Consider the following 26,433-nt stretch of genomic DNA (forward strand, 5'->3'; position numbering starts at 1 on the left):
ACAATTAGAAAGTGTCTTTTTCACATAATTCATTAAGGTTAGAAAATTTTCTTTGAATACAGCTTTATAATTCTTATTGACTGTTACACCCAAATATGTAAATTGTTCTCTTACAATTTTAAAAGGAAGGTTAATATCGGTTGGTATCAAATTATTTAAAGGAAACAATTCACTCTTATGTAAATACAATTTATATTCTGAAAACTGACTAAAATTAGTCAGTAAAAGAAACATAGAGGGTAAAGAAGTTGTAACATCAGATATAAAAAGCAATAGGTCATCAGCATAAAGCAAGACTTTATGAATAGTACCTTTCCTTAGGGTACCGGTGATACCTTTAGACTCTCAAAAGGCAATTGCTACAGGTACTAAAATCAAATCAAAAAGCAATGGACTGAGCGGACATCCTCGTCTGGTTCCACGTTGGAGTTTAATTGGTTTAGAAATCTGAAAATTAGTAAGGACCTGAGCAGAGAGAGATAAGTGAATTAATTTAATCCAATGTATAAAATTGGGCCCAAAATTAAATTTTTCTAAGAAGTAATTCCATTCAACTCGATCAAAAACCTTCTCCGCATCCAGAGAAATCACGCATTCTGATATTTCCTTGGATGGAGAATGCGTAACATTTAACAGTCGCTGTATATTAAAATGGGAATATAGATTTTTAATAAATCCTGTCTGATCATCAGATATTATAGAAGGTATAATTTTTTTTGAGACTACAGGCCAAAACTTTAGATAGGATCTTAGCATCAACACTGAGTAAAGAGATTGGTCTATATGAAGAGCATTCAGTGGGATTTTAATTCTTTTTAAGAATAAGCGAAATGGAAGCTTCATAAAAAGACGACCTTGAAGGAATCCGTAAGGGTAGAACATAAATAAGGTATAAGTAATGAAGAAAAAGCCTTATAAAATTCTCCAGAGAATCCATCAGGACCTGGTGATTTCCAAGAATGCAATGAACATACAGCCTCAGTGATTTCCTCCTGAGAAATAGGTTGACCCAACTGCTCTCGATTATCAACCGAAAGTTCGGGAATATTTAATTGGTCTAAAAAATTGTTCATTGCAGTATGATCGTTAACAGAATTAAAACTATACAATTTAGAATAAAATTCTCTAAAAGTGTCATTTATTTCAAAATGGTCAGTTGTCATATCACCATTGGTTTTGCAAATTTCTTTAATTTGCCGTTTAGCTATAGAGGTCTTCAACTGATTAGCCAATAGTTTACCAGTTTTTCCTCCATGTATATAGAATTGGCTTCTATCTTTTAAAAGTTGGCTTTCAATTGAATATGTTATAAGATGATCATATTTAGTTTTAATTGATTAACTAAATCAGTTCTCTCTTTATTAGCTTTTTTCATAATATAGGCAGTATAGATTATTTGTCCTCTAATACATGTCTTAAAAACGTCCCATATGATAAGACTAGAAGTCTCTTCCAACGCATTTTCTTAAAAAAAGAGTAATTTGATTCTCCAGAAATTTTAAAAAGTCCTTATTAGATAACAAAGATAAATTAAAACGCAAGGATCTGTACATATGAGTGAAAACAGGAAGATTTAAAGACAGAAATACAGGAGAATTGTCCGATACAGTTTTTTTTTTATATTCAATGGATCGAACTAATGGAATCATTTGACTATCAATAAAAAAATAATCAATCCTGGTATAAGAATGATGGACATGAGAGAAGAATGAATACTTCCTTTCTGCTGGGTGAAAAAAACGCCAGACATCAACAATATCACACTTTGTGAGAAAGGATTGAATAAATAAAGCTGATTTATTAGGTGTGGTGGATTTAAGAGAAAAGCAGTCTAATACTGGGTCTAGACAACAATTAAAATCTAAAGAATAAAAACTCAAATCTGGCAGGAATGAAAAGAAACGCTCAAAAAATCCTGGGTCATCCACATTGGGAGTGTGCACAATAGCAAATACAATTAATTTATTATCTAATTTCTCTGACACTATGACCAATTGCCCATTAGGGTCAGAGACAACTTTATATTGAACAAAAGAAATTGTATTATCTATAAAAATTGAGACCCCCCAAGATTTTGCTCTGAATGAAGAATGAAATTGTAGACCCTTCCACCGATTAAAAAGACATGCGTTGTCACAACAACGTACATGTGTTTCTTGTAAAACAAAATAATGGGGGCCATTAACTTTTTAAAATAAGCAAAAATCTTATTCCGTTTCACAGGATGATTTAACATTTTCACATTAAAACTAAGTAAATTAATATTTCAATGCATTATAAGTTCTAATTAACAGAAATTAAAAAATCTGACCATAAATTAGTTTAACCAGAGAATGAACCATAAAATAAGGTACTCGAACAGAAAATCTGGATGGTAGCCCAACCCAGCTTCCAGAGAAAAAGGAAAAAAAGAGACCCCACCCCTTCCCCCTCCCAAAGAAATCCTCCTGGCAAAACTCCAATCATTCAAGGTTATTACGTTCCTACCAAGACAAAACAGAAAAAAATACTTAGATCAAAAATCCAAAACATGAGGATTCATTTTAACAATTTCAAAAAAATATATAGAAAAACCTCAAAAAATATAGTAAAAAAGAATTAAAAATATCAAAAAACAAGATATATAAATGATCAAAATATAAATTTATTAAAACCTTATTCTATCCAACACTAAAAAGATAATTGCTCTTGTAAGAGATATAATGCAATTAATCTTCTGCTTTCAAAAACTTCTGTGCGTGCTCAACCGATCCCAGCCATTTCTGCACACCATTTTTCAGAACGATTCTAAAACGTGCGGGGAAGCAAAGGGAGCAAACCCTTTATTATAAAGCAGCAACATGACCTCTTTGTACTTAGCATGTTCAGCCATAACATCCATTGTATAATCTTTCCACTTTTCTGGATGGATATAGTGTGATATAGTGGTTCTCTATTAAGTAAGAGATCAACCTTCTCGCAAGCACCAAGAAGAGTAACAGTCTGCAATCTCTCTACAAATTTGTTTCTTGAAAATCACACATACTGTTGAGTGGTCTATAATATAGCCCTATTAATGTGGACATACCTTTCGTATTCTCATTTCCACTCAAAAGCCTCACTAGATGAGTTTACCAGTCTATCCTGATTGCCGTGACATTTTACCTGACTAGTAATACCACCCCACCCCCTTTAATCTCCCCCACTGTATCACTTCTAAAACGACAGAACCCTGAATATTGAGCTGACAGTTCTGCTCCTCCTGCGACCAAGTCTAATGAATAGCTACAATGTATAATTCCATGTAGTGATCCATGCCCTGAGCTGCCTTTCCTACAATACTGCATTGAAATAAAAGTAACTCAGAACATTATTCCCACCATGCTCAACCTTTTGTTTCCTGACTTTGTGTGAAGTCTTAACACAACCTCACCACTATCTGTTCTGGCAGTCTTGTTCTCGCTCCCCCCCCCCCCCCCCGCCACTCTAGTTTAAACCACCACCCCAATGAAGTAATAGCAAACCTTCTAGTTGCAAAAATCAATAAACATCCAGCGAGTGGTAGTTCTGTAGGCAAAAGCACCTTATTAATGATGGAGGTCAGAGGAGAATGGACAGACTGGTTCAAGCTGACAGGAAGTTGACAGGTGTTCAAAAAACCACATGATACAACAGTGGTGTGCAAAAGAGCATCTTTGAATGCACATGATAAACCTTGAAGTGGATGGGTTACAGCAGCAGCAGACCACCCAGGGTTCTACGCTGTATCTAATAAAGTGGCCACTGACTACATTTTCATTTCCTTGGTTTCAGGCATCTCTATTATAGGATGCTCACCTTGCTTTCATTACTAATTTCCTGGAAGATTAGGAAACCTGAGGACTCAATGCTTTAGTTGAACAAATAACATGCTAATTGTAACCCAATCTTTTCAGAAAGGTTGTGTGCAAATAGCCTTGCACAATGGAGTAAAATGGTAAGCTGATGACTGGAGCTGCTTACACTTCAGCCCAATTTTAAATTCCCACCAAGATGCACTCCTGCAACTTAACATCTCTTCCAGTGTCCTGGAATCAAACATGTCAGAGAAGCTCTTTTTGAGCTCTGTGAATCATTCTGATTCTTATATATTATTTGTTAGGAGATGAACCAAAGATTTAAATGTCTTTTTATGTATAAACCCCATTTCCAGAAAAGTTGGAATATTTTCCAAAATGCAATAAAAACAAAAATCTGTGATATGTTAATTCACGTGAACCTTTACTTAACTGACAAAAGTACAAAGAAAAGATTTTCAATAGTTTTACTGACCAACTTAATTGTATTTTGTAAATATACACAAATTTAGAATTTGATGGCTGCAAAACACTCAACAAAAGTTGGGACAGAGGCATGTTTACCATTGTGTTACATCACCTTTCCTTTTAATAACACTTTTTATTTATTTTGGAACTGAGGATACTAATTGTAGTAGATTTGCAATTGGAAATTTTGTCCATTCTTGCTTGATATAAGACTTCAGCTGCTCATCAGTCCGTGGTCTCTGTTGTCTGATTCTCCTCTTCATGATGCGCCATACATTTTCAATAGGAGATAGATCTAGACTGGCAGCAGGCCAGTCAAGCACACGCACTCTGTGTCTACAAAGTCACGCTGTTGTAGCCCGTGCAGAATGTGGTCTGGCATTGTCCTGCTGAAATAAGCATGGACATCCCGGGAAGAGATGTCGCCTTGATGGCAATGTATGTCTCTCTAACATCCTAATATATGCCTCAGAGTCAATGGTACCTTCACATACATGCAACTCACCGATGCCGTGGGCACTGATGCACCCCCACACCATCACAGATGCTGGCTTTTGCACCTTTCGCTGATAACAATCAGGATGGTTGTTTTCATCTTTGACACGGAGAACTCGACGCCCGTTTTTTCCGAAAACTAGCTGAAATATGGACTCATCTGACCACAGTACACGGGTCCACAGTCTTTCGGTCCATCTGAGATGAGCTTGGGCCCAGAGAACTCGCCGGCGTTTCTGTATAGAGTTGATGTATGGCTTCCTCCTTGCGTAATACAGTTTCAAGTTGCATTTCTGGATGCAGCGATGGACTGTGTTAAGTGACAATGGTTTTCCGAAGTACTCCCAAGCCCAAGTGGCTATAATTGTCACAGTAGCATGACGGTTTCTTAGGCAGTGCTGCCCGAGGGCTCAAAGATCACGCACATTCAACAGTGGTTTCCGACCTTGCCCTTTACGCACTGAGATATCTCTGAATTCTCTGAATCATTTCACAGTATTATGTATTGTAGATGTTGAAAGACCTGAATTCTCTGCAATCTTGCATTGGGAAATGTTCCTTCTGAACTGACTAACAATTCTCTCACGAATTTTGGCACAAAGGGGTGAGCCACGACCTATCCTTGCTTGCAAAGACCAAGCTTTTGATGGATGCTACATTTATACCCAGTCATGATACCTCACCTGCTACCAATTAGCCTGCTTAATATGGAGTCTTCCAAACCGGTGTTACTTGAATATTCTGTGCACTTTTCAATCTTATTTTAACTCTGTCCCAACTTTTGTTGAGTGTGTTGCAGCCATCAAATTCTAAATTTGTGTATATTTACAAAATACAATTAAGTTGGTCAGTAAAACTATTGAAAATCTTTTCTTTGTACTTTTGTCAGTTAAATAAGGGTTTACGTGAATTAACATATCATAGATTTTTGTTTTTATTGCATTTTGCAAAATATCCCAACTTTTCTGGAAATGGGGTTTATAGATAGTGAGAAAAATGAACAGGGAAATAATCCAATGAGCATTAAATCCATATCTGTTTTTCACTCATTAAGGTTGGGTGACATGAATATACTGAACTATAAAACAGTGCCATCAGGAAGCTGAATTTAAAAAGCCTTGTTTGGAAAAATTATAATAAGTCTGAAGCAATGTTTCTTAATTATTGACCAACCATTTATTAGTTTTAGAATCCTATGAGAAAGGACATGATTGCGTAGGCATGTAAGGAAAGCACATCAACGTTAAATTGTTTAATTTCTTTTCAACTAAAATGTTGCAGTCAATTTGGTTAAAACCTGAGAGTTGAATATCTGCTCTAAAATATAATTTTTGCATTAATCAGACCTTCAGCATAGCAGCAACGGATTCCTGGGTTGAGTTTCGAACATCTTCCCCATTCACAGACAGTATTTGGTCTCCTTGCACCAGTTTTCCATCCAGATCTACTATTCCTCCCTTCACGATGTCAGATACAAAAACACCAGTATCATTCCTATAGAAAAGCAGTAAAGACTTCAGTCTCATTCAATGAATAGCAGTTTGTTGAAACAGTCTCTATTTACCATCAGTTTTCAAGGGAAGATTATATTTTATAATCTGGATTTGCTAACAAATTTTCCATAATTTGCTGGGTAAGATTTTCTTTGATCTACACCAAGCACATTGATTCAAAATCTGCATAAGATTGCTTTTATCTTTAATTAATTTAAATGGAAATTATTTAACTTTCTGTAGTGCAGAAAAGGAATACACAAGTAATTACAGCTACTTCAAAAGTCATTCTCATGCTGAACCCAGTGTTATCTCCTGACTTAACTATTCCAATGCTCTTCTGCTAGAGTGCACTTATTCCAAGTAAAACTCTGGTAGATATTATAACATGGATCAAGTCTCACCATAATACACCATCATATCCTGCTCTCCCTATCAGCACACTTACCATTCACCTCATTCTTAAACTTATGTTCAAAATCCTCTTCAAAATGTGCCCCTGTTGATATCTATATTTTTGCAAATCCTATTACTTCGCTTTAAATCTTTTCACTCTATTGTTTAGGCTTTTATGAAATGCCTCTCATAGCATTAAATACGTCATTTAAATATAAGTTTGCATCAGTGAAGTCCACATCCCTTTCATCTGACATTTTTGAGTAATATAACAACAATAAACAGATCATTTTTTCTAAGATATTATGCATGAGTTCTCTGTAGAATTAAATTTATACATAATATTATTGATACCTTTTTCCGACAATACTCAGTCCAAGCCCTTTCCCTGGTCTTTTTTGCAATTCAACAGTGAGCAAGTCATATATATCTTCCTCCTTATAATGGCCTTCATCTCTGTAGACTGTCAGGCGGACTTTCTGTGGAGTTTGTCTTAGAACATTTATTGCTTCATCATGAGTGGCAACTCTCAAATCTATTCCATTAACCTATGGAAATACAATGGAATTTGAAATATAGTGAATATAAAGCAATTTCTACTGCTGACACAATCAAGTTCAAAAACCAGATAAAGTGTAAGACCTTCTGAGGTTCTGCTCACCCCAAGAAACTCGAAAAACTTATTTGTATGAATGAAAAAGCAAATATTGCTCAAATACCATCACCAGCCATAGCAGGAGTAGCTATTACCATTTTAAAATGATTGACCAGATGTTAAAAAATATGTTAATGCAATTATTGCAGATTAATTACTGGAACAATAATTTCAATTTATCATTGGTCATAGACCTTAAGCAAGGGAAGGCAACTGACTACATTTGATAGTACATGCATCGGAAATGACATTACTTGCCATCTCCTCTCTCTTCCATCATCCCATCTTTTTCCCATCACATTCCCTGGCTAACACAAACAGGGGTGTGATTCATGTTAAAATATATATATATATATAGATCCTGCTAAATAATGCAGTTTCTCCTCCTCCATATTTATAACAAGTCATGTTATGGCTGGGATGGATGATCCTTCTAAATGCATGATCCGAGGTTGTTCATAAAACAGGCAGTTGAAAATAAATTGAAAAAACAGAATGGCTTCCATATTAAAGTATAAATCATGAAATCATTCAAATGGATTTAGATTTGGTTTATTGACAGTGTGTCCCTTTTCTACTATGACAGACACACCAAACCGTTTTAAGTACACTGTAAAAGGGTAATTAAGGAAACTAGGGAGAAATTTATAGAAACAAAAAGGAGGCCAGTTAGTGCAATCTAAAGTCACTAATAGTTACATTTGCATTTATTAAGTAAATGGCACCAATGTCACAGCAAATGGCGGAGATCGTTGAGACATCAAATGGCATAAAAATAGATGAAGGTATGGGTAAATTACTGGCAATATTCTGAGGAGCTGTAAACTTCCATTGCTCCTTAGATATGAGTTCTAGTGGAGTGCAACATCACATTTCTTGCTCAACAAAGTAGAGAAGGATAAACCCAGCGAGGGCAGACTAATGTAGTCTATGTGGCAAGGAACACATTAGAGACTATAGTCCAAGATGCCACAAATTTAGAAAAGTATGTATTAAGATAGAGCATTAAAACAAAATATTTACAATAGTAGAAACTGGGGGGGGGGGGGGAGGGGGAGAGAGAGAAAGAGATTAAAGTAAGTGGTCAGCAGATCTGCTAACATCTGTGGGTTGAGAAGCTGAGTGATGTTTCAGTTTTGGGAATAGAAGAGTTTGGCATTTAGAGCTGAGATGAGAAATTTATTTACTGAGATATGGTAAAAGTCTGAAATTTTCTACTGCGGAGGGCAAGATTAATCATTTATGGGATATATTGATAACTGAGATCAGTACCTCTTTGGGCATGATCAAAAGATAGTTGATCAAGCAAGAAACTAAAATAGAGACATGTTAAAAACATGGCTTTATGGAATGGCAGAACAGGTTATAGCCACATAGTAAGTTTTCTACTATTACTATATTTTATCCCATTAATTTTTTTTTAGTTGGTGAATATTTAATCTGAAATACGACCGCAAAAACCTAATTCAAAGGTTGACCTGGGGCTCAGATCAGCTGCCGTTTACTGGGCTCCCTGTGAATGCGGTGCAGCATATATTGGCCACATGGGCCGTACGGTGAAAATTCACATCAAAGAGCACAGGAGATGTATTATAGAATTGACTTCAATGGCACAAAACTACAGTGCTGCGCCAATGGCTTTTGGGACTTTGGAATGGAAGATCTTGAAATAAAACTAGAAGAAAATCATTTTAACAAAGATGAAGGTCTCGCTCTAAGTAGGAAGTGGAATTCAATTGTAAACAAAGTGGGAAGTAGAAACATAATTGGATGAAGACTAACCGATCAGGTGGGTCGGACTATGGGGATATAAGTATCACTGGACTAGACATGCCCAAGCATCATCTGTAATGAAGATAGCACAGTTTGTCATCAAAACGTCTATTATAATTAATACCTGTACCCGGCTGGAAGCCCAAGGAGAGTTTATTCGTCATCAACGCCAGAAAAGCACTAGATCCATTTTCTATTCAATCTTTCCTTCTTACTCAGGTCCTCTAGTCCCAGCAACATCCTTGTAAATTTTCTTTGTATTCTTTCAACCTTATTTAAATCTTTCCTCTAGATAGGTGACTAAAACTACACACAATACTCCAAATTAGACTCATCAACGGCTTTAACATAACATCCCATCTTACATACTCAGTACTTTGATTTATGAAGGCCAATGTGCCAAAAGCATTCTTTATGACACTATCTACCTGTGATCCCACTTTCAATGAATTATGCAGCTGTTTCCAGTTCCCTTTGTTCTACAGCACTCTTCAGTGCCCAACCATTCACTGTGTAAGATCTACCATGGCTGGTCCTGCCAAAATGCAACACCTGCATTAAATTCCATCTGCCATTTTTCAGCCCATTTTTCCAGCTGGTCTAGATCCCATTGCAGCCTCTGAATCTTCCTCACTGTCCACAACACACCCGATTTTGGTGTTATCCACAAATTTGATGATCCAGTTAAACACATTATCATCCAGATCACTGATAAAGACAGACTCAGCAGCTATTCCTATGGCACTCCATTAGTCACGGGCCTCCAGTTAGAGAGATAACCATCTATTAACACACTCCGGCTTCTCCCACAAAGCCAATGTCTAATCCAATTTACTATCTCATCTTGAACATCGAGTGACTGAACCTTCCTGACCAACCTTCCATGCAGGACTTTGTCAAATGCCTTGCTAAAGTCCACGTAGATAACATCCACTCCTGTGCCTTGGTAACTTTCTCGAAAAACTCTATAAGATTGTTTGGACGTGACCTACCACGCACAAAGCCATACAATCCCTATTCAGCCCATATATCCAAATACTCATATATCCTGTCCCTTAGAATACCTTCCAATAACTTTCCCACTACTCACCAGCCTATAATTTCCTAGTTTATTTTTAGATGCTTTCTTAAATAGTGGAATGACATTACCTATCCTCCAATCATCTGGTATCTCTCCTGTTGCTAGTGATAACTTACAGATCTCTGCTAGGGCCCCTGCAATTTCTTCACTTCCCTCCAACATAGCCCAAGGGAAAACCTTGTCAAGCCCTGGGGATTTATCCACCCTATTTTGTCTCAAGAGAGCAAACACCTCCTTCTTTGTAATCTGTAGGGGTACACAATTTATGCTGCTTTGCCCCAAGTTCTACAGACTCTGTCTCCTGACTAAATACAGATGCAAAAAATTCATTTAATATCTCCCCCATCTCTTTTGGCTCCACACTTGGATTACCTTCTGATCTTCAAAAGGACTATTCTTTTGTTCCTTACAATCCTTTTGCTCTTAACATATCACCTTGCTTGCTAGAGCAACCTCATACCTTCCTTTAACCCTTCTGATCTCTTCCTTAAGTGTTCTCTTGCACTGCTTATAACTATAAGCAGCTCATAAGTTCCTACCTGCCTATACCCGTTATTTGTCTATTTTTTTTTAAATCTTAACCAGGACCTCAATATCTCTTGAAAATCAAGGTTCCCTAAACCTGCAATCTTTGACTTTTATTTTGACAGGCACATAAAAGCTTTGTACTCTCAAAATTTAACTTTTGAAGGCCTCCCATTTACCAAGTACACCTGTGCAAGAAAGAACCTCTCCCAATCCACACTTGCGAGATCCTTTCCGATACCATCAAAATTGCCCTTTCTAGAATTTAGAATCTCAATCTGTGGATCAGAACTATCTTTTTCCAAATGTACTTTGAAACTAATGGCATTATGATTACTAGATTTAAAGTGCTCCGCTATACAAACTTTTGCCACCTGATGATTATATATTTAACATGATGAATACATATTTAAGAGTACATTGCGTCTGAAAAGCCTATACCAGTAACTCAAGTTTCCAGATTCATTCCCTTACCTCCAGTATTTGATCCCCAGCCCACAATCTGCCATCTTTAGCTGCAGCTCCTTCTTCATACACTTCATGAATAATTATGGCACCCTACGATTAACATGTGATGAAAACATTTCTCAGTACAAGTTCAGTGTTACTCCCAGTTGCAAATTAACAATACTTAAAAAACAACAGGAAATATTAAAACAAATACACCAAAGAAAATTTGTCCTTTTAGTTGTATAATACCAAGAAATGACACATCAAGATTACTATAATTCTCCACTGTTACACACTTACAATAAATGTTTGCCTAGTAAAACAAACTTTCCTCTTATGAACTTACACTGACTATAATAAACTTTCTATTTATATAGACCTGCTTTAACTATAAAGTTGATTTATTCAATGTTGGTTTTTCAGAAGTACATAATTATGTTATTTTGTATGCAGACCTCATTTTCACTTATAATAAAGGCCAATTTTATGGCAAATACTTTCTATTTATCGTTGATTTTTTTTAAAAAAAGATGAATGAATGATTTTGAGCCCATCCAGTTCATATCACTGTTACTGTTCTCCTGCATTATCCCAATTTGCAGGCAGCATGGTTTCCATTTCTCTTTGTTGAATTTTTTTTTTAAAGCAATCATTCCGAATGGTCATCTTGTGCCCAACCTATTTTTATCAGTTATCCTCTGATGGGATGTGATTGCGGGAGTGGACAAGATAGGGTAGGGGACAAGTTGTATCATGGTATTCTAACTTTAAATCATTTAACGTATTAAATTTGTGCATTTTATAAGTGAAATGAATTAAATAGTTCATTAAATAAATGAATGTAATGTACATTAGCTCTTAAAAATTACAGTCAGACCCTCTGTAATTTATTCCCATTTAACGTAGCGAATGCAAATCCAGCACCCCTTCAGTTTTGGTTGAAATATTACTGACTGAAAGTAGTTCCCATACAGAGATTCCAGAGGTGGAGTCTTAAAATAGAAGATTTTGGAATGCTTGCAAAGTTTAAGAATTTAATTTTGTGTAATCCAAGTACTGCAAAAAGCAATTACCAGCACAGACTAAACTTAATGAGGCACCAGACCAAACCAAGAGAGCAATCATTATTTAATGCAAACATTTTAGTGGATTCCCAGAAACCTATGATCTGTATTATGTTCTCTGGAGAGCACCAGTAAATAGATTAACAGTCATTATTATACATATTTAAGAAATAAATTTAGTTTCTGGTAAAATTCTCCTAATTAGCCACTGTAATTATAAGTTTCTCTCAGCATAATTTTATAAGTTCACCCAAGAACACCCTAAGTGAACCAACCATGAACAGCTATTTCTCTGGAGTCTCTAGTTATGGACCACAGTTGGCAAAACTCCACTGAAATTTAATGATGTATATCTCTTACCTGTAAAGTACCTGTGATGTAAAGTACATAAACTTTACAAGCATACTATGATATACCTTAATCTTACTAAATACACATAAATGACAACTTTATATTGAATTTATAAAAATGCTGCTTAAACATACAAAGTCTTGTGATCAACATTTAATTGGAATTTAGCAACTTGTCTCCATGCACATGTGTAGTGCAGTTTACACTCAGTGGCCACTTTATTAGGTACACGAGCGAACCCAGTGTGGACTTCTGCTGCTGTAGCCCATCTATTTCTAGGTTCGACGTGTTGTGTATTCAGAGATGTTCTTCTGCACACCATTGTTGGAATGTGTGGTTTTTCGCCTTCCTGTCAGCTTGAAGCAGTTTGGCCATTCCCCCCGACATCTCTCAATAACAAGGCTCTTTTGCCCAAAGAACTGCTGCACATTGCATGTTTATTGTTCTTTGCAACACAATTCTCTGTGAACTCCAGAGACTGTTGTGCATGAAAAACACAGATCAGCTGTTTTAGAGATACTCAAACCACCGTCTGTCATCAGCAATCATTCCATGATTAAAGTCACTTAGATCACATTTCTTCCTATTTTGATGTTTGCTCTGAACAACTGAATCTCTTGACCCCATGAATGTTTTAATACACTGAGTTGCTACCGCATGATTGGCTGATTAGATAAATGCATTAACAAGCAAAAATGGCCACTGAGTGTATAAGTGTGTGGTTAATATGCTTGCTACTATATTCTACCCACACTTGCTTTTCCCCTTCCTACCACAGGCAGTCAAATCAAATTTCCTATCCCTACCTCTGCCTCTTGTCTTTCTTAAAACCAATTTTCCAACTGAAGTGCAGATTTGAAATGCATTACCATATCTTATGGACAGTGTCTTTGTGGTTCAAAAGCACCAAATGGCAGAGATTAAGCCACTATGTAGAAGAAGATTGTTCAATCAGATTTCCAGGGTAAACTTTAAATCCTTGGAATGATGGATGGTCAAAGTGTGAGATGTAACAACTCAGAAAGTCTCAGTTTTTAAACTAAATTGCTTATGTCTGCTCATTTCCAAAAGGAATAGGAGGAGGGGTCTTAAAGGAGGGATAGTTGAATATGACACTGAAGTTTGCAGTCTTAAACTTAATCTCACGATACATTTCATCCTGGCCACCTAAGATTCCCAAGCCTTGCAAAACACAACATTGAAAAGAAGAACAACTTTGTAGAAAAGCCAAGTGTCTAACACAAGGCCTGTTGGCCAAGAGAAACAGGAGTCTTTTAACTCCAGCCTTTTCAAAGCTCTGCCATCTATATGTCCAACTATTCCTATAAGAGGCTAGGAACATACTCTCCATTCTAAAATGTATCAGAGAATCCTCTGAATACAGAGCATATCATGTACTACTCCAATGTTCCATCAATGCACAATCATCCTCACCAAGATGATGACATCAAAAGACAATAAATAAGATAGCATCATTCGTTTTATCTTGTCTTTAATCTTCAATTATATTTTGTTGTTTTCTCAATCTCACTTTTGAAACTGTCCTTCAGATCATAACTGATAAACCATATAAGACCAACCTTAAAAAAACACATTGTTATGAATAGAATATTATTAAATGTGCATGGCATAAATATCAAATAATTAACCATTAATAACATGCTTTATTGCCTTTCTTCCTAAACACAACAAACAAATACAAAACTATGCTGACAGACTTAGCTTTATGAAATGCACTTACAGGAAGACATTGAATACTGCTAAGAGATTGCAGCACACTCTCTTCAAACATACTCACCAGTAAGGTGTCTGCTCCTCCAACAATACTAAGTCCAAGTCCAGTGCGTCCCTTGGAAATTTCAATGGTTGTTTCTCGTCCAGGAATAATCGGACAAGAAGCCATGTCCAATGTTGATGAACCAGCTGTTGAAGATCTGCTTGGATCTTTGAATTAATTTAAAGAAAATGTCATTTTTGTTACATGAAATTATCAGAACAGATGGAAAGTTGAGACACAAGAATTAAATTCATCAGTAATATCTACATTTCAATTAAACATCGTATACAAGTCTATACAAGTCTCTTCTGTAAGATAAGAAATACAATTAAATGTATGGTTACAGTTCAAAATCCTATTTTTACTTATGCAATATTGATACTTAAAAAGTCTGTACAGCACACAAACAGAATGTAATTCTTCTTACTTTTCCACTTGAAAACACAACACTATACAAAGAAACAGGTTAAAAAATTCTTGAAGTGCAGTGGGAACAGCATATTAACAAGGTTTAGACAACAAATTTGATATATCAATAACATTTTCAAGACTCTTTTATAAGACCACAAGATATATAAGAAGAATTAGGCCACTTGGCCCATCCAGTCTTCTCTGCCATTTCATCACAACTGATCCATTTTCCCTCTCAGTCCCAATCCCGTGTCTTCTCTCCATATCACTTCATGCCCAAACTAATCAAATATTCATCAACCTCCACCTTAAACATACTCAATGACTTGGCATCCACAGCTGCCTGTGACAATGAATTCCACAAATTCACCACTTCCTGGCTAAAGAAATTCCTCATTTCCATTCTAAAAGGACGCCCCTCTATTCTAAGGCTCCCCCACCACAGGGAACATCCTCTCCACATCCACTCTATCGAGGCCTTTCAATATTCGATAGGTTTCAATGAGGTCACCCCATATTCTTCTGAAGAGCAATGAGTCAAACACTCCTCATATGACAAGCCTTTAATCCTAGAATTAATTTCCTTTGAATCCTCTCCAATATCAGAAAATCCTTTCTAAGATAATGGGCCCAAAACTGCTCACAATACTCCAAGTGAGGCCTCACAAGTGCTTTACAAAGCCTCAACATCATATCCTTGCTTTTATATTCTAGTCCTCGCAAAATTAATGCTAACATCGCATGTGTCTTCCTTACCAATTCAACCTGCAAATTAGCCTTTAGGGAATCCTGCACGCGGTTTCCCAAGTCCCTTTGCAGCTCAGATTTTTGCCTTTTTGCTCCATTTAGAAAATAGTCTACCTTTTTATTTCTTCTAAAAGTGCATGACACTTCCCGACACTATATTCTATCTGCAACTTCTCTGCTCATTTTCCTTGTCTGTTCAAATCCTTTTGTAGCCTTTCTGCTTCTTCAAACTAACCTGCCCCTTCACCTATCTTCGCATCATCTGCAAATTTAGTCAACAAGTCATCAATCCGAATCATTGATATATAACGTAAAAAGCTGTCCCACCACAGACCCCTGTAGAACACCATTAGACACCGGCAGCCAACCAGAAAAGGCTCTCTTTATTCCCACTCTTTGCCTCCTGCCGATCAGCCAATGCTCTAACCATGCTGGTATCTGCCCTGTAATACCATAACCTCTTAACTTCTTAAGCAGGCTCACGCGTGGCACCTTGTCAAAGGCCTTCTGAAAAATCCAAGTACACAACATCAACTGATTCTCCTTTGTCTATCCTGCTGGCTATTTCTTCAAAGAATTCCAACAGATTTTTCAGCCAATATTTTCCCTTGAGGAAGCCATGCTAACCACTGTCTATTTAATCATGTGCCTCCAAGTACCCAAATCCACATCATTAACAATGAACCACTGAGGTCAGACTACTTGGCCTATAATTTCCTTTCTTCTGCCTCTCCCCATCTTGAAGAATGGAGTGACATTTGCAATTTTCCAGTCCTCTGGCTCTTGTTATCTGCTCCTGTACTCATTATACACAAAGAAGTACTTCACATTCTTGATTTGAATTAGACCTTAGTCTATACCCTGGAGCACTAGTGGTTTTGCAACAGTATTGTAACATCTCCCATTTCTGTCACTGTGCTGAAACTAGGTCTGAATAGGGCTGTAGCAGTTGGGTATGAGGTCTCCTCCATGGTCATTGAAGGAGTTAACTCTACGACTGCAGGAAGTGGCTCTGACAGCTCTGGACACATTTCTTCTCTAATAATTTACTCTACACTGCTAAATGATCGATGTGTCATCTCCAGATGACATTAGTTGCAATCTCCACTGTACAGGAAAGTGGCCCAGTTTTGTCTCTAATCTTTAAACCCTCACCAGGACTGCTTGTCCAGGAGTGAAACAGTGAGTGAACCTCCTTGTTTTAGGAGTCGTCAATTTGTCTCAGCTGACAGTCCTGCATACTCCTTCTGAGAGCAGGGTTTGAGAAGAACTCCGCATGAGTGCAAGGGATGATACAGGAAGAGCATAGCTAGAAAGTTGTTGATTGTGGAGTGTACAGCATTATGTTATGCAAGGAGGAAATTGGAGAGCTTCTGATTCATTGTTAGTGTGTGTTATACTGACACTGCTCACAGAGCGTTCTTTAGACACTGGACAAACATTTCTGCAAAGCCTTCTGTAGCTAGGTTGAACGATGCAGATGTAATATATCTTGGATGATTCATTTTCAGGAGTGAAGTGACATCTGTGACAATCCTTGAGAAGAAGCTTCTCAACACACAAACAGGTGCAAGGTTGTAGTGGAAGTTACTGGGAACATTCCTTGCCACTTTATAGTTGCATCTACTACTACCAAGAAATTTATGTCCATGAGTAGTCTGGCAGAACCAACATGAATTCTCTGCCAGGGTAATGCAGGTCATGCTACGGATGGAGAGGTACTGCTCGGCATCTCCTGGATGTGTTGGCACCCCGAACAGTGCATGGCAAGCTGCTAGATCTGTGATCTATCCCAGGCCACAAGAAAAATGGCCGAAGAATTCCTTCAGCTTCCATGTGATCTAGCTCACAAGCTATTTTATCATGGATAGTATAAGGAACCAAGTGGCCTTTGTAATACTTGCATATGGAATTTTCATTTCACACCACTTTACCCCTGATAAGTTTGAGTTTTCAAATGCCATTCTTTAACACTGTTGTGGCATCATCAAATACCTTTAATTTGCTTTTAGTTGACTCTATTTCATGGGATGTGGCAAGCAAATGGTGGATGGATCTCCAATCAAGTTATAGTAGTCTCAACCACTCACAGCCCTACAATGCTAGCCCCACTGTTTTTACCACATACAAACCCAATGTGGCTTTTTGGTTGTTGTACTTCACTGTTATAAACGTCATTCCCAAAGGAATTATCTATTCTCCAGTATAAGTTCTTAATTGGATATTTGCAAGCTTCAGTTCAGTGTCTTTGAAATGCATTTCAAAAATCATTTTGTGGAATAACTGAAAGAGCTAAGCCAGTTTTCAATTTTATTTTAGTTAATTTGCCATTCACTTCTAGTGTAAGCTGTATTGCTGTTTTCTTGTAAGTTTTTACATTGTAAATGTCAAGGCCAACCAGTCCTGTGTCACTCTCATCATTATCAATTTTTTTTTAATTAACAGCATGCACATTAGTGCTCTTTTTGAAACTGCAACTTGTCTTTATTTTTTTCTCTTTCTATGCAGTCCATTTTTTTCTGTCTGAAACGCTCTTTGTGTGTGTCCTACTTTGTTGCACTTTCTGCAAGTTTTGCCCTTAAACCTGCATTGCTCTGGTGAATCCTGATGAAGGGTCTCAGCCCAAAATGTCGATTGTTTACTCTTTTCCATAGATGCTGGATGTCCTGCTGGGTTTTTCCAGCATTTTGTGTGGTGCCTTGGTCTGGTGTATGCAAGCCTCTGCCACAAAAGTAACACAATTTGTTCAGCTAGGCAGGTTTCCATTTAGACGTTGCAATATTGTTCATGCACACTTTCATTCCTGACTGCAACTCAATTGTGGCTCCAGCTAATGTTTCTGACTAACAATGCCAACTGCTCTTTTAAATTAGACTTGTGCTTTGGTTAGAAGTCATTTTTTGAACACCTTTGGTAAGATTCCACAAACTGAATGAACTCTCAGTGCATCATTAAGCTCGTCACTGAACTGATAAGGCTCAGACAATTTCCTCAGTTCAGCCATGTAAGTTGAAATGGATTCTCCTTTCTTTTGATTCAGACTATGAAACCTTAAGCATTCTGTAATCGACGATGATTTTGGTTCTAAACGTCCCTAAATGTTCACAATATCAGCAAAGCTCATTTTGGCTGGTTTGGTTAGAGCAGTTAAACTTCTCAATAAACTGTATGTTTTTTTTTTACCTATTGCACTCAGTAACACTGGTACTCATTTCTCATTGGCTATTTCATCTTGCTCCAACATACTGCTCAATCTGTTCAGTATACATAATTCAGTTATCTCCTGTTTATCTTTCTGATGCAGCCAGCTATTTCTGCTTTTTAAAATTTATGATTATTATCACCCAGTAATTAATGCTTATGAATGCGTGATTTTGATTCATTTTCTGTCTTTTTTTTTAAAGTCGATTGTCCATAAGATCGTAAGACTTAGGGGGAGAATAAGGCCATTCAGCCCATTGAGTCTGTTCTGCTCTTCCGTTGTGGCTGATCCCAGATCCCAATCAAATCCATACACCTGCCTTCTCGCCATATCCTCTGATGCTCTGACTGAACAGAAAACTATCAACTTCTGTTTCAAATAGGACTAGGCCTACACCACACAAATTACTACTCTCTGGCAAAAAAAAAACCTCTTTGTCTCAGCTCTTATAGGTCACCCCTCAATTTTGAGGCTGTGCCCTCTAGTTCTGGATACCCCCACGAGAGGAAACTTCCTCTTCACATTCACCTTATCTAGGTCCTTTCATCATTCGGTAGGTTTCAATGAGCTCACCACACATTCTCAAAATTCCAGTGAGCACAGGCCCAAAGCAGCCAAAAGCTCTTCATGTTAACCCCTTCATTCCCAGAAACATCCTCATGAACCTCTCCTGGACTGTCTCCAATGACAACTCATTCTTTCTGAGATATGGGGCCCAAAACTGGTGAAAATACTTCAAGTGTGGCCTGATGTCTTACAAAGGCTTAGCATCATCTCGTCTCTTTATTCATCGTCTTTGTCCCCTTGCAAAGAAACATGTGCTTGTGCTGTTTTTAAAACTCAAACTTCTCCCTTTTCTGTAGAAAAATATGCTGCACTTTTTTTGAACTCGAGCACCTCACTGCGCTTCTACAGGTTGGTAATCATCTCAGGTTCATTTTTAAATTTACTAGTTGCCACTGTTATGTTCTGTATTTCCAAAACTAATCAGGAAAAAAAAGGGAGCTGGAGATAAACCGTAATTAATTACTTAAGCAAAGAATGCTTATCCAATTAATATATTTACAATATTATTCAATATGAGAAATATTAAATACACCTCCCTCCGTACGATCTTGTAGGATTTGGAGGCTTGCGTGCCTCAATGACCCGGAGAACTACGTTGGTTGGAGTCAGGGCTTTATGCTTTGGCACTTGGTTGGTAAGGCCACCCAAGCCAAACAGGTAAAAGGGGAGAGGCCAGACTAAGACGGGTCCTCCAGGTTTGGGGGTTCAGCTCAAGGCTAACAACCCTGACTGTTAAAACAAAACCGTTATGGAAAATCTGAGTGCAACAATATTCCTGAGCCTTCATCCGGAACTTGCATGACTGACAGTAGTGCAAACCACGCTACAGACACAGAGATGAAGCACCTTTTTTACTGCCCTAAATATAACAGACAGTAGAGAGTAGAGGTTAAGTACACATCACAGCTGATCCAATGTTTGTCACAATTTGAAAGAGCATCCAAAAACAGAAATGATGCTGAGGCAAAATTAGAATGGAAATTCCAGTTTTTAAATATACTGTAGATAGCTGAAGGCAAATGAATGAGGGAAGGAAATCAAGGATGCACAAGAGGTCAGATGACAATTAGAACATTAATAGATCATATTTAGATATTAGACAAATTTGTTACTTACCTTTATTGTTGGGATCTAGATCAGGTGAGGTAGCAATACCATGCATGGAAGAAGGCTGAATGCTTTTGAAATCTACTGAAGAATTGATGGCAGGCGGCATCTGAGATTGTTCTAAATTCATATCATCTGAACTGATGGTTAGTTTAACAGTGTTCTTTGATTGCTTCAGCAAGCTAATAACCTTGAAAAATTCCAGAAATGTATCAGTAAGTAAAATGTAACTAAATTACCAAATCTACAACTTACTCTTAATGCCTTTGTCGAAATGATCTGCATTCAAAATACCAGATGACTACAAGACTATGTTGTTTGTATCACTTAGTCTATGCCCAGTTTAAATTCCAAGAGACACAGCTTGGCAATAATCAATGAAACTGCCAAAGTTCCTAACAAGTTTGGGGCACTGTCACCTTAGACAGTACTATCATTGTGTAGGGTAGATCACGTGAATGTTTCTTTATGTACTAATGAAGTTAACATGAAGCCACTTAAAGGTTTTTTTTTCAATTAGTTTTACTCATTCTATTTAATAACTAAAGTATTTTCATAATTTGACATTTCCACATTTCAACTTAAATATAAACAAAAGGAAAATCCTTCTCAGATATAGAAAAAATATTCCAACACACAATGTGCCCTGATAGAACTAGTATGTTAGCGTAAAAAATGCTTTCATTCCAAAGCAATTGACACATTCATATTAAGACAACCGCAAAAGAACATGGAAGAACAAGCAGTCTGATGACACGTCTAAAATGGAAGACAACAGCAACATTAAAAACAAAATATTCAGAACCAAGGTTAATTTACGCTCCACTCAAACATCTTGACTCAACTATTTAATGTGCCATAGGCTCAAGATTGAGCATGAACATTACTTTCTTCCTCATAATTATTTTAAGTCCCATTAGAATAATAACTTAAGAGTGAATGACTCCAACAGAAACAACACTAGTTATAAAATACACAAGTGGCTGCTGTTAATTATTGACATAAATGTTATTTTATTTGGCATAAGTTTTAATATGTCAATTTCCTGGCACTGTATTTTGAAAATAGTTAACGAATTAAAACTTCTGAAACAATTTTTAGTTACTTGACCAGATGCACTTTCAAAAATTGAGAATTCTTTCTTTTTTCTCTTGGGCTCAACCATCTGACCATCTGCTTCTACACCAGTTCTGTGGGTTCTGAGGTGGCAAATGAGCTCAATATTGAATCAACAGTCTCGGACACAGTTTTTTGCAGGACATGTTCTCAGTGGCATGCTGAATGCTCCATCTTCACTCTGAATGATCACAGGCCCGAGATTTGCGTAAGTAGATAGTTAAGTATCTATCTATCTAGGTAGATTTGCGTAAGTAGATGCAAGTTCAATAGGCAGTGCCGACAGAGGGGTTATGGAAGGTCTGGCAAGCTGGACATTCACTTTAATGTATGGAGCCTCACAGGTAAGTCAGATGTCTTAAAATGTGAATCAGCATTTGGAATTATGATATTATTACAACCATGGCAACAAAATTGAGCAAACTGCAGTACTGGCTGCTTAATGTTCTGGAGTATAAGAGTTTCAGAAATAGTAGAGTGGGATGCAAATTGGAAGGGGTAATGTTGGATCACTGAAGGGGAATGTTATCAGCAGTATTTAGACAGGATATGTGGGAATGATTGTCCATTGAAGCCAGACGAGTCAAACTTTGGGATAAGACAGTAATCACTTTGCTGAGCATACTACAATGGAGTGCAGGAATTAGAGGAAAAAATATTAAGCAAATTGCAGAAAGGTGCCAGAGTGATATGGTTAGAGCTGTGGAAATTTTAACTTTTCCAATTTTGACTGGGATTACCTTTGTGCAAGGGACTTTGTTATGTGTGTCCAATAGTTTTTCCCAGAGAGCACATTTATTGTTTGGTACAAAAACTGGATGTGACTGTACATGATTAACAAGCTTGCGGATGAAACAAAATTTGATGTTAGCACAGAAGGTTGAAGGCTATAGCAGAATACAGATCAGATGGAAAGTTGGACACAGCATTGGTAGATGACATTTAATCCTGACTAGTATGAGGTAATGCATTCTGGGAAGGTAAATGGGGTGAGAACACATAGTGCAAAAGAAATGTTGATGAACGGAAAGACTTTGGTTTTCAAGCCTGTAGTTCCCTGAAGTGGCAACACTGGTGAATAGGATGAAAAAACAGACATAGGGCATGCTTGCCTTCATCAATTTGGGGATAAAGTATAAAATCTGGGACAGTATGTTGCAAATTTACAAACCACAGGTTAGACTGCAGATAGGTATTATGTACAGTTCTGGTTGCCATTCTATAGGAAGGATAAGACCGCATGGGAGAAAGTGCATACAAGATTCACAAGTATTCCTGAGGCAAGGTAGGCTAAGTGATGACAAGACAGAAATACTTAAAATTGTGGGATATTGATAGGGAGATTGCATTCAGTTTTTTCCCCAGAGCTGGGGAATCAAGAACTAAAGGCAATAGGGTTAAGGTGAGTGGAGAAAGATCATGAGAATTTGAGGGGTGTTGGCCAGAAGGAACTACGGTCTACAAATTACTGAATTCAGATGAATCATGGGCAGGGGGAGCAGACAATTGACTTTGTTTTCCCATTTTGTGGACTCTTCACCCATTCTTGCTCTGGGATAATCTAACAGAGCAATTGAGTGTGGACAAAAGGAGTTTTGGGTAATGACCTGCTAAACCTGAGACCATTCTCTGATGAGCAGCTACTATGTAAAGTACAGACCTACCGAAGGAGCAATCTGTAATCTTGTCGGACTCAGGTGTCTGGGTTGATAGTTTAACTGGTTTGGACCAGTCAAGAGCTGGAAGACACAAATACAAGGTTGGGGGGCAAAACCACAAAACACTGGTTGCAGATCTGGACTAGAACCAGTAAGAAGGTGACCCAGGTAGGGCAGGTGTCCTTGAACCAATGGGATGGAAATGCACCAGTTCAACTGATGAGGAACACTATAAGAGTCGGGGCTCCGAATACATATTGATAACTCTCCAGCAATCAGAGAACAACCATCAAAGATAAGGACTCCACGGACACATGGAGATCGGAGCCATAAGGAATGCCTGGCCAGTGTAGACTCCATTCCTGGGTAATACCTCTCTCTTCATTGACGGTTCATGGAGGGTCAGGGATTCTAGTGAGGTCCACACAGGTACTTACTTTGTGAACCCGCGTGCCTTTAAGTTGAGACAATAAAGGTTACTTGTCAGTAAATACAGATTCTCTCTGTGCCTCTCTCATCATTGTTACAAGGGGTGATTCTTGTAACAAGGGGCAACTTTTTTTCTTACATAAAGGGTGAAATCTATGTGGAATGAACTGACAAATGGCCAAGCCAGGTACAGTAACTTACAAAAATTTCAGTCAGGCACGCATACAGATTGGAAAAGTTTAGAAGATTACAGGGCAAACATTAGCTTGGATGGGGCACCTTGGCCGACACAGACCACTTGAGTCGAAAGACACATTTCCGTGCTATACAATTCCATGAGTCTAAAAGTTCAAAGAGGCATAGGTAGTGTGGTTAGTCACAATCTGTTTCCCAGAGTGAGGATATTAAAAACAAGATGGCAAAGGTTTAAGGTAAGAGGAAGTTGTTCTACAAAGATTTCAGGGGAACATTTATTTAAAACATTATGATGTTAATATCCAGAACTCACTCCCTAAGGAGGTGATGTAATTTGTTTAAGAGGTTCTAAGACAGGCACTAACACAGAAAAGGCTAGAAGATGGTCGTAATATAGTGACATGTGATTCGTGTAGTTGGCCAAAAGGTTGGCATAGGTGTGTTGGCACAAAGGACCCATTTCTGTACTGTACATCTGAGTTGGTGAGGATGGTATTTTTTTTCTTCAAGGAGACCTTGAAAATAGCCTTAAATCATTTCCTCTGCCCTCCTCCCGATGACAGAGCTTGCAGTAAAATCCAGTATTGTGAGCAAAGTGCAGCTGAAAGCAACTAGATCGTTTTTGCTGGTAAGGTTAGCTTTAGAGAGAACCCTGATGTTGGTTCAGTTATTCTGCCAATCAATTTGGAAAATTCTGCAGAGTTGGTAGCAATTCTCTGGTGTTTTGAATGTAGGAGTCTATTTCCCCACAGCTAATCAGAAGCTAGGGAGTAACTGCTGCCCAGTGGATTATGAGCTTTCTGCTGAGTTTGAAAACTTAACCTTTGAACATTCTTGTCCTGATGTGGCTTTGAAGGTAACACTGAGCAATGGCTCCTGAATAATGGGAAATGGTGCATATTTTCCAGGGTTTCGCTGAAGATTTTTATGGTTGGAAACATCATTGACCAATAGGATAAGTTAGGTGGAAGACCTTTCTTATGTGGATATTTAGCATAATAGCCATTCTCTTGCACACTTCAGTGAATGAGTCGATGGCTTCCAAGTTTGCATGTATATGTAAAGAGGGTTTCTTCTTTTTTGTTAACTAGCAGGAATGCTAATTTGCTGATAACGAGAATGGTATTCCTTTGTAAACCAAATGGGGATTAATGTTCTTTCTTCTGAGTCTGTAAGCTTTTGTTGACGGGCTTTTGGGCAGATCGGCGCGAGGGGGTCGAGAGAGAGGACGCAATGCTCTAAACTGGGCGAGGATCGGACCCCAAAGGGGGGTCCGAGGCCGGGAGATTCTCCGAGGAGGGGGGGGGATGAAGCTAGATGTGCTTGGTTGACCACTCGGAGGGTCCTGAGCTGCTTGGAGAGTCGAGGAGTTCGGAGGGTCCTGAGCTGCGAGTCGAGGAGTTCGGAGGGGATCGAATGGTGGCCAGAAGACTTCAGTAATTGAGCTCCAACGGCTGTGCACGAAGTGGTTTGGACTTTGATAAGTTTGGCCCCTTTTCTTTAATTTTCTCTTCATATATACTGTATCGTTATTAATCACTTAATAATAGTAACCTTTATAAATCGTACTCATTTAATCGCATATGGTGTACTGTCTGTTTTTGGGCGAGGCGGGGACATCACACAGCATCCACACCAGCTGATTACCCAGTTTGGCGGGGCCGAAGGCTGCTCCCCCTAGACAAGAACGAGCTGAGCCAGCCTGAGGCGACCCAGGGGGTTACATTGTGGGGGCTCATCCGGGGTTGATTTCTGTGGAAGCTGTGTGATCACCCTCTTTAAATTGTGTCTGCGGCGAAGAGCTGGTGTGCCTTTGTGGGTGTGCGATTGTTGGTTATCGTTGTGTGTGTGTTGGGTGTGCTGTTGTTAGCCTCGAGGTCGTTGTTCGAGTTCCAACTAGTGCTGACGAAATGGTGATGGGACCATGGGTTGTCCGTACTGTTTGGGGATTGAGGAGTAACAGGTTGGGATGTTTCAGCAGTGGTGGGCTCCGCCCGGTTGTTGGAATAATGTCCAGCCCTAAAGGGGCGGAAGCGTGGGCGGAGCGGACCTCTCAGTTGTTGGGTGAGTGGCAGTGCTTGGCTGAGGGAAAGCGACAGGGACGGGTTGAAAGTTTGAGTAGGCGGGCTGGTGACTTTGTTAGAACTGTCGGGCGCAATTACCTCGAAGTGACCGCTGCCAGTTCTGGGAAAGTGTGGGAAAATGCGTGTGGTTTGACTGGAAGTCAAATGCCGCAGCTGGGGGGCTCATCATATCCGTGGCAGGAGATTGGTGAGAAGTTTTTAGGGTATCCCTTTTTGCCTAGGGGGGCAGATAAATTGCTTGTGGTGCAAAGGGGATCTGTCAAGGGGATCAGTTGTTCCGTTGATTCAAGAGGTGTCGGGAAACTTAGAGGAGGCCCAGTGGGGGAACGGCTTGGGGTCTCTGGGGGAGCACGTTCCCAGCAATGTACCAAGGAACTCCCGAAAGGAACAGACTCTATTCCTGAAGGCTTAGAGGGGCCATGCGCACAGGTGGTGTTACGGATGGATGGAAGTCAAGTTAAAGCTATCCTCAGCACCGGGGCGCCGGTTAAGTTGCTGTACAGTTTGTTTCATAACCGTTATTGGAAGCATTTACCCTTGGCGACATTGAGGACACTGGAGATTCGGGGTACCA

At 38.5% G+C, this 26,433-nt stretch overlaps 1 protein-coding gene across 12 annotated transcripts in view; it reads right to left on the reverse strand.

Moving 5' to 3' along the window:
- The window catches only part of LOC132396778 (multiple PDZ domain protein), a 202,091-nt gene that overhangs the window by 17,366 nt on the left and 158,292 nt on the right, over window positions 1-26,433 (reverse strand). For 9 of the 12 annotated variants that reach the window (XM_059974662.1, XM_059974663.1, XM_059974669.1 and 6 more), the window contains 6 exons: window positions 23,158-23,232; window positions 20,387-20,567; window positions 14,365-14,510; window positions 11,176-11,259; window positions 7,022-7,215; window positions 6,125-6,272 (listed from right to left, as the gene is read on the reverse strand). In XM_059974662.1, the coding sequence (XP_059830645.1) occupies window positions 6,125-6,272; window positions 7,022-7,215; window positions 11,176-11,259; window positions 14,365-14,510; window positions 20,387-20,567; window positions 23,158-23,232 (828 nt within the window). Of the gene's footprint in view, window positions 1-311; window positions 466-6,124; window positions 6,273-7,021; window positions 7,216-11,175; window positions 11,260-14,364; window positions 14,511-20,386; window positions 20,568-23,157; window positions 23,233-26,433 lie in introns of all 12 variants that reach the window. The other 3 variants (XR_009513123.1, XM_059974670.1, XM_059974664.1) reach the window with 2 other exon arrangements.

The sequence above is a fragment of the Hypanus sabinus genome, chromosome 7 (assembly GCF_030144855.1).
Source record: "Hypanus sabinus isolate sHypSab1 chromosome 7, sHypSab1.hap1, whole genome shotgun sequence".
Taxonomy (NCBI): Eukaryota; Metazoa; Chordata; class Chondrichthyes; order Myliobatiformes; family Dasyatidae; genus Hypanus; species Hypanus sabinus.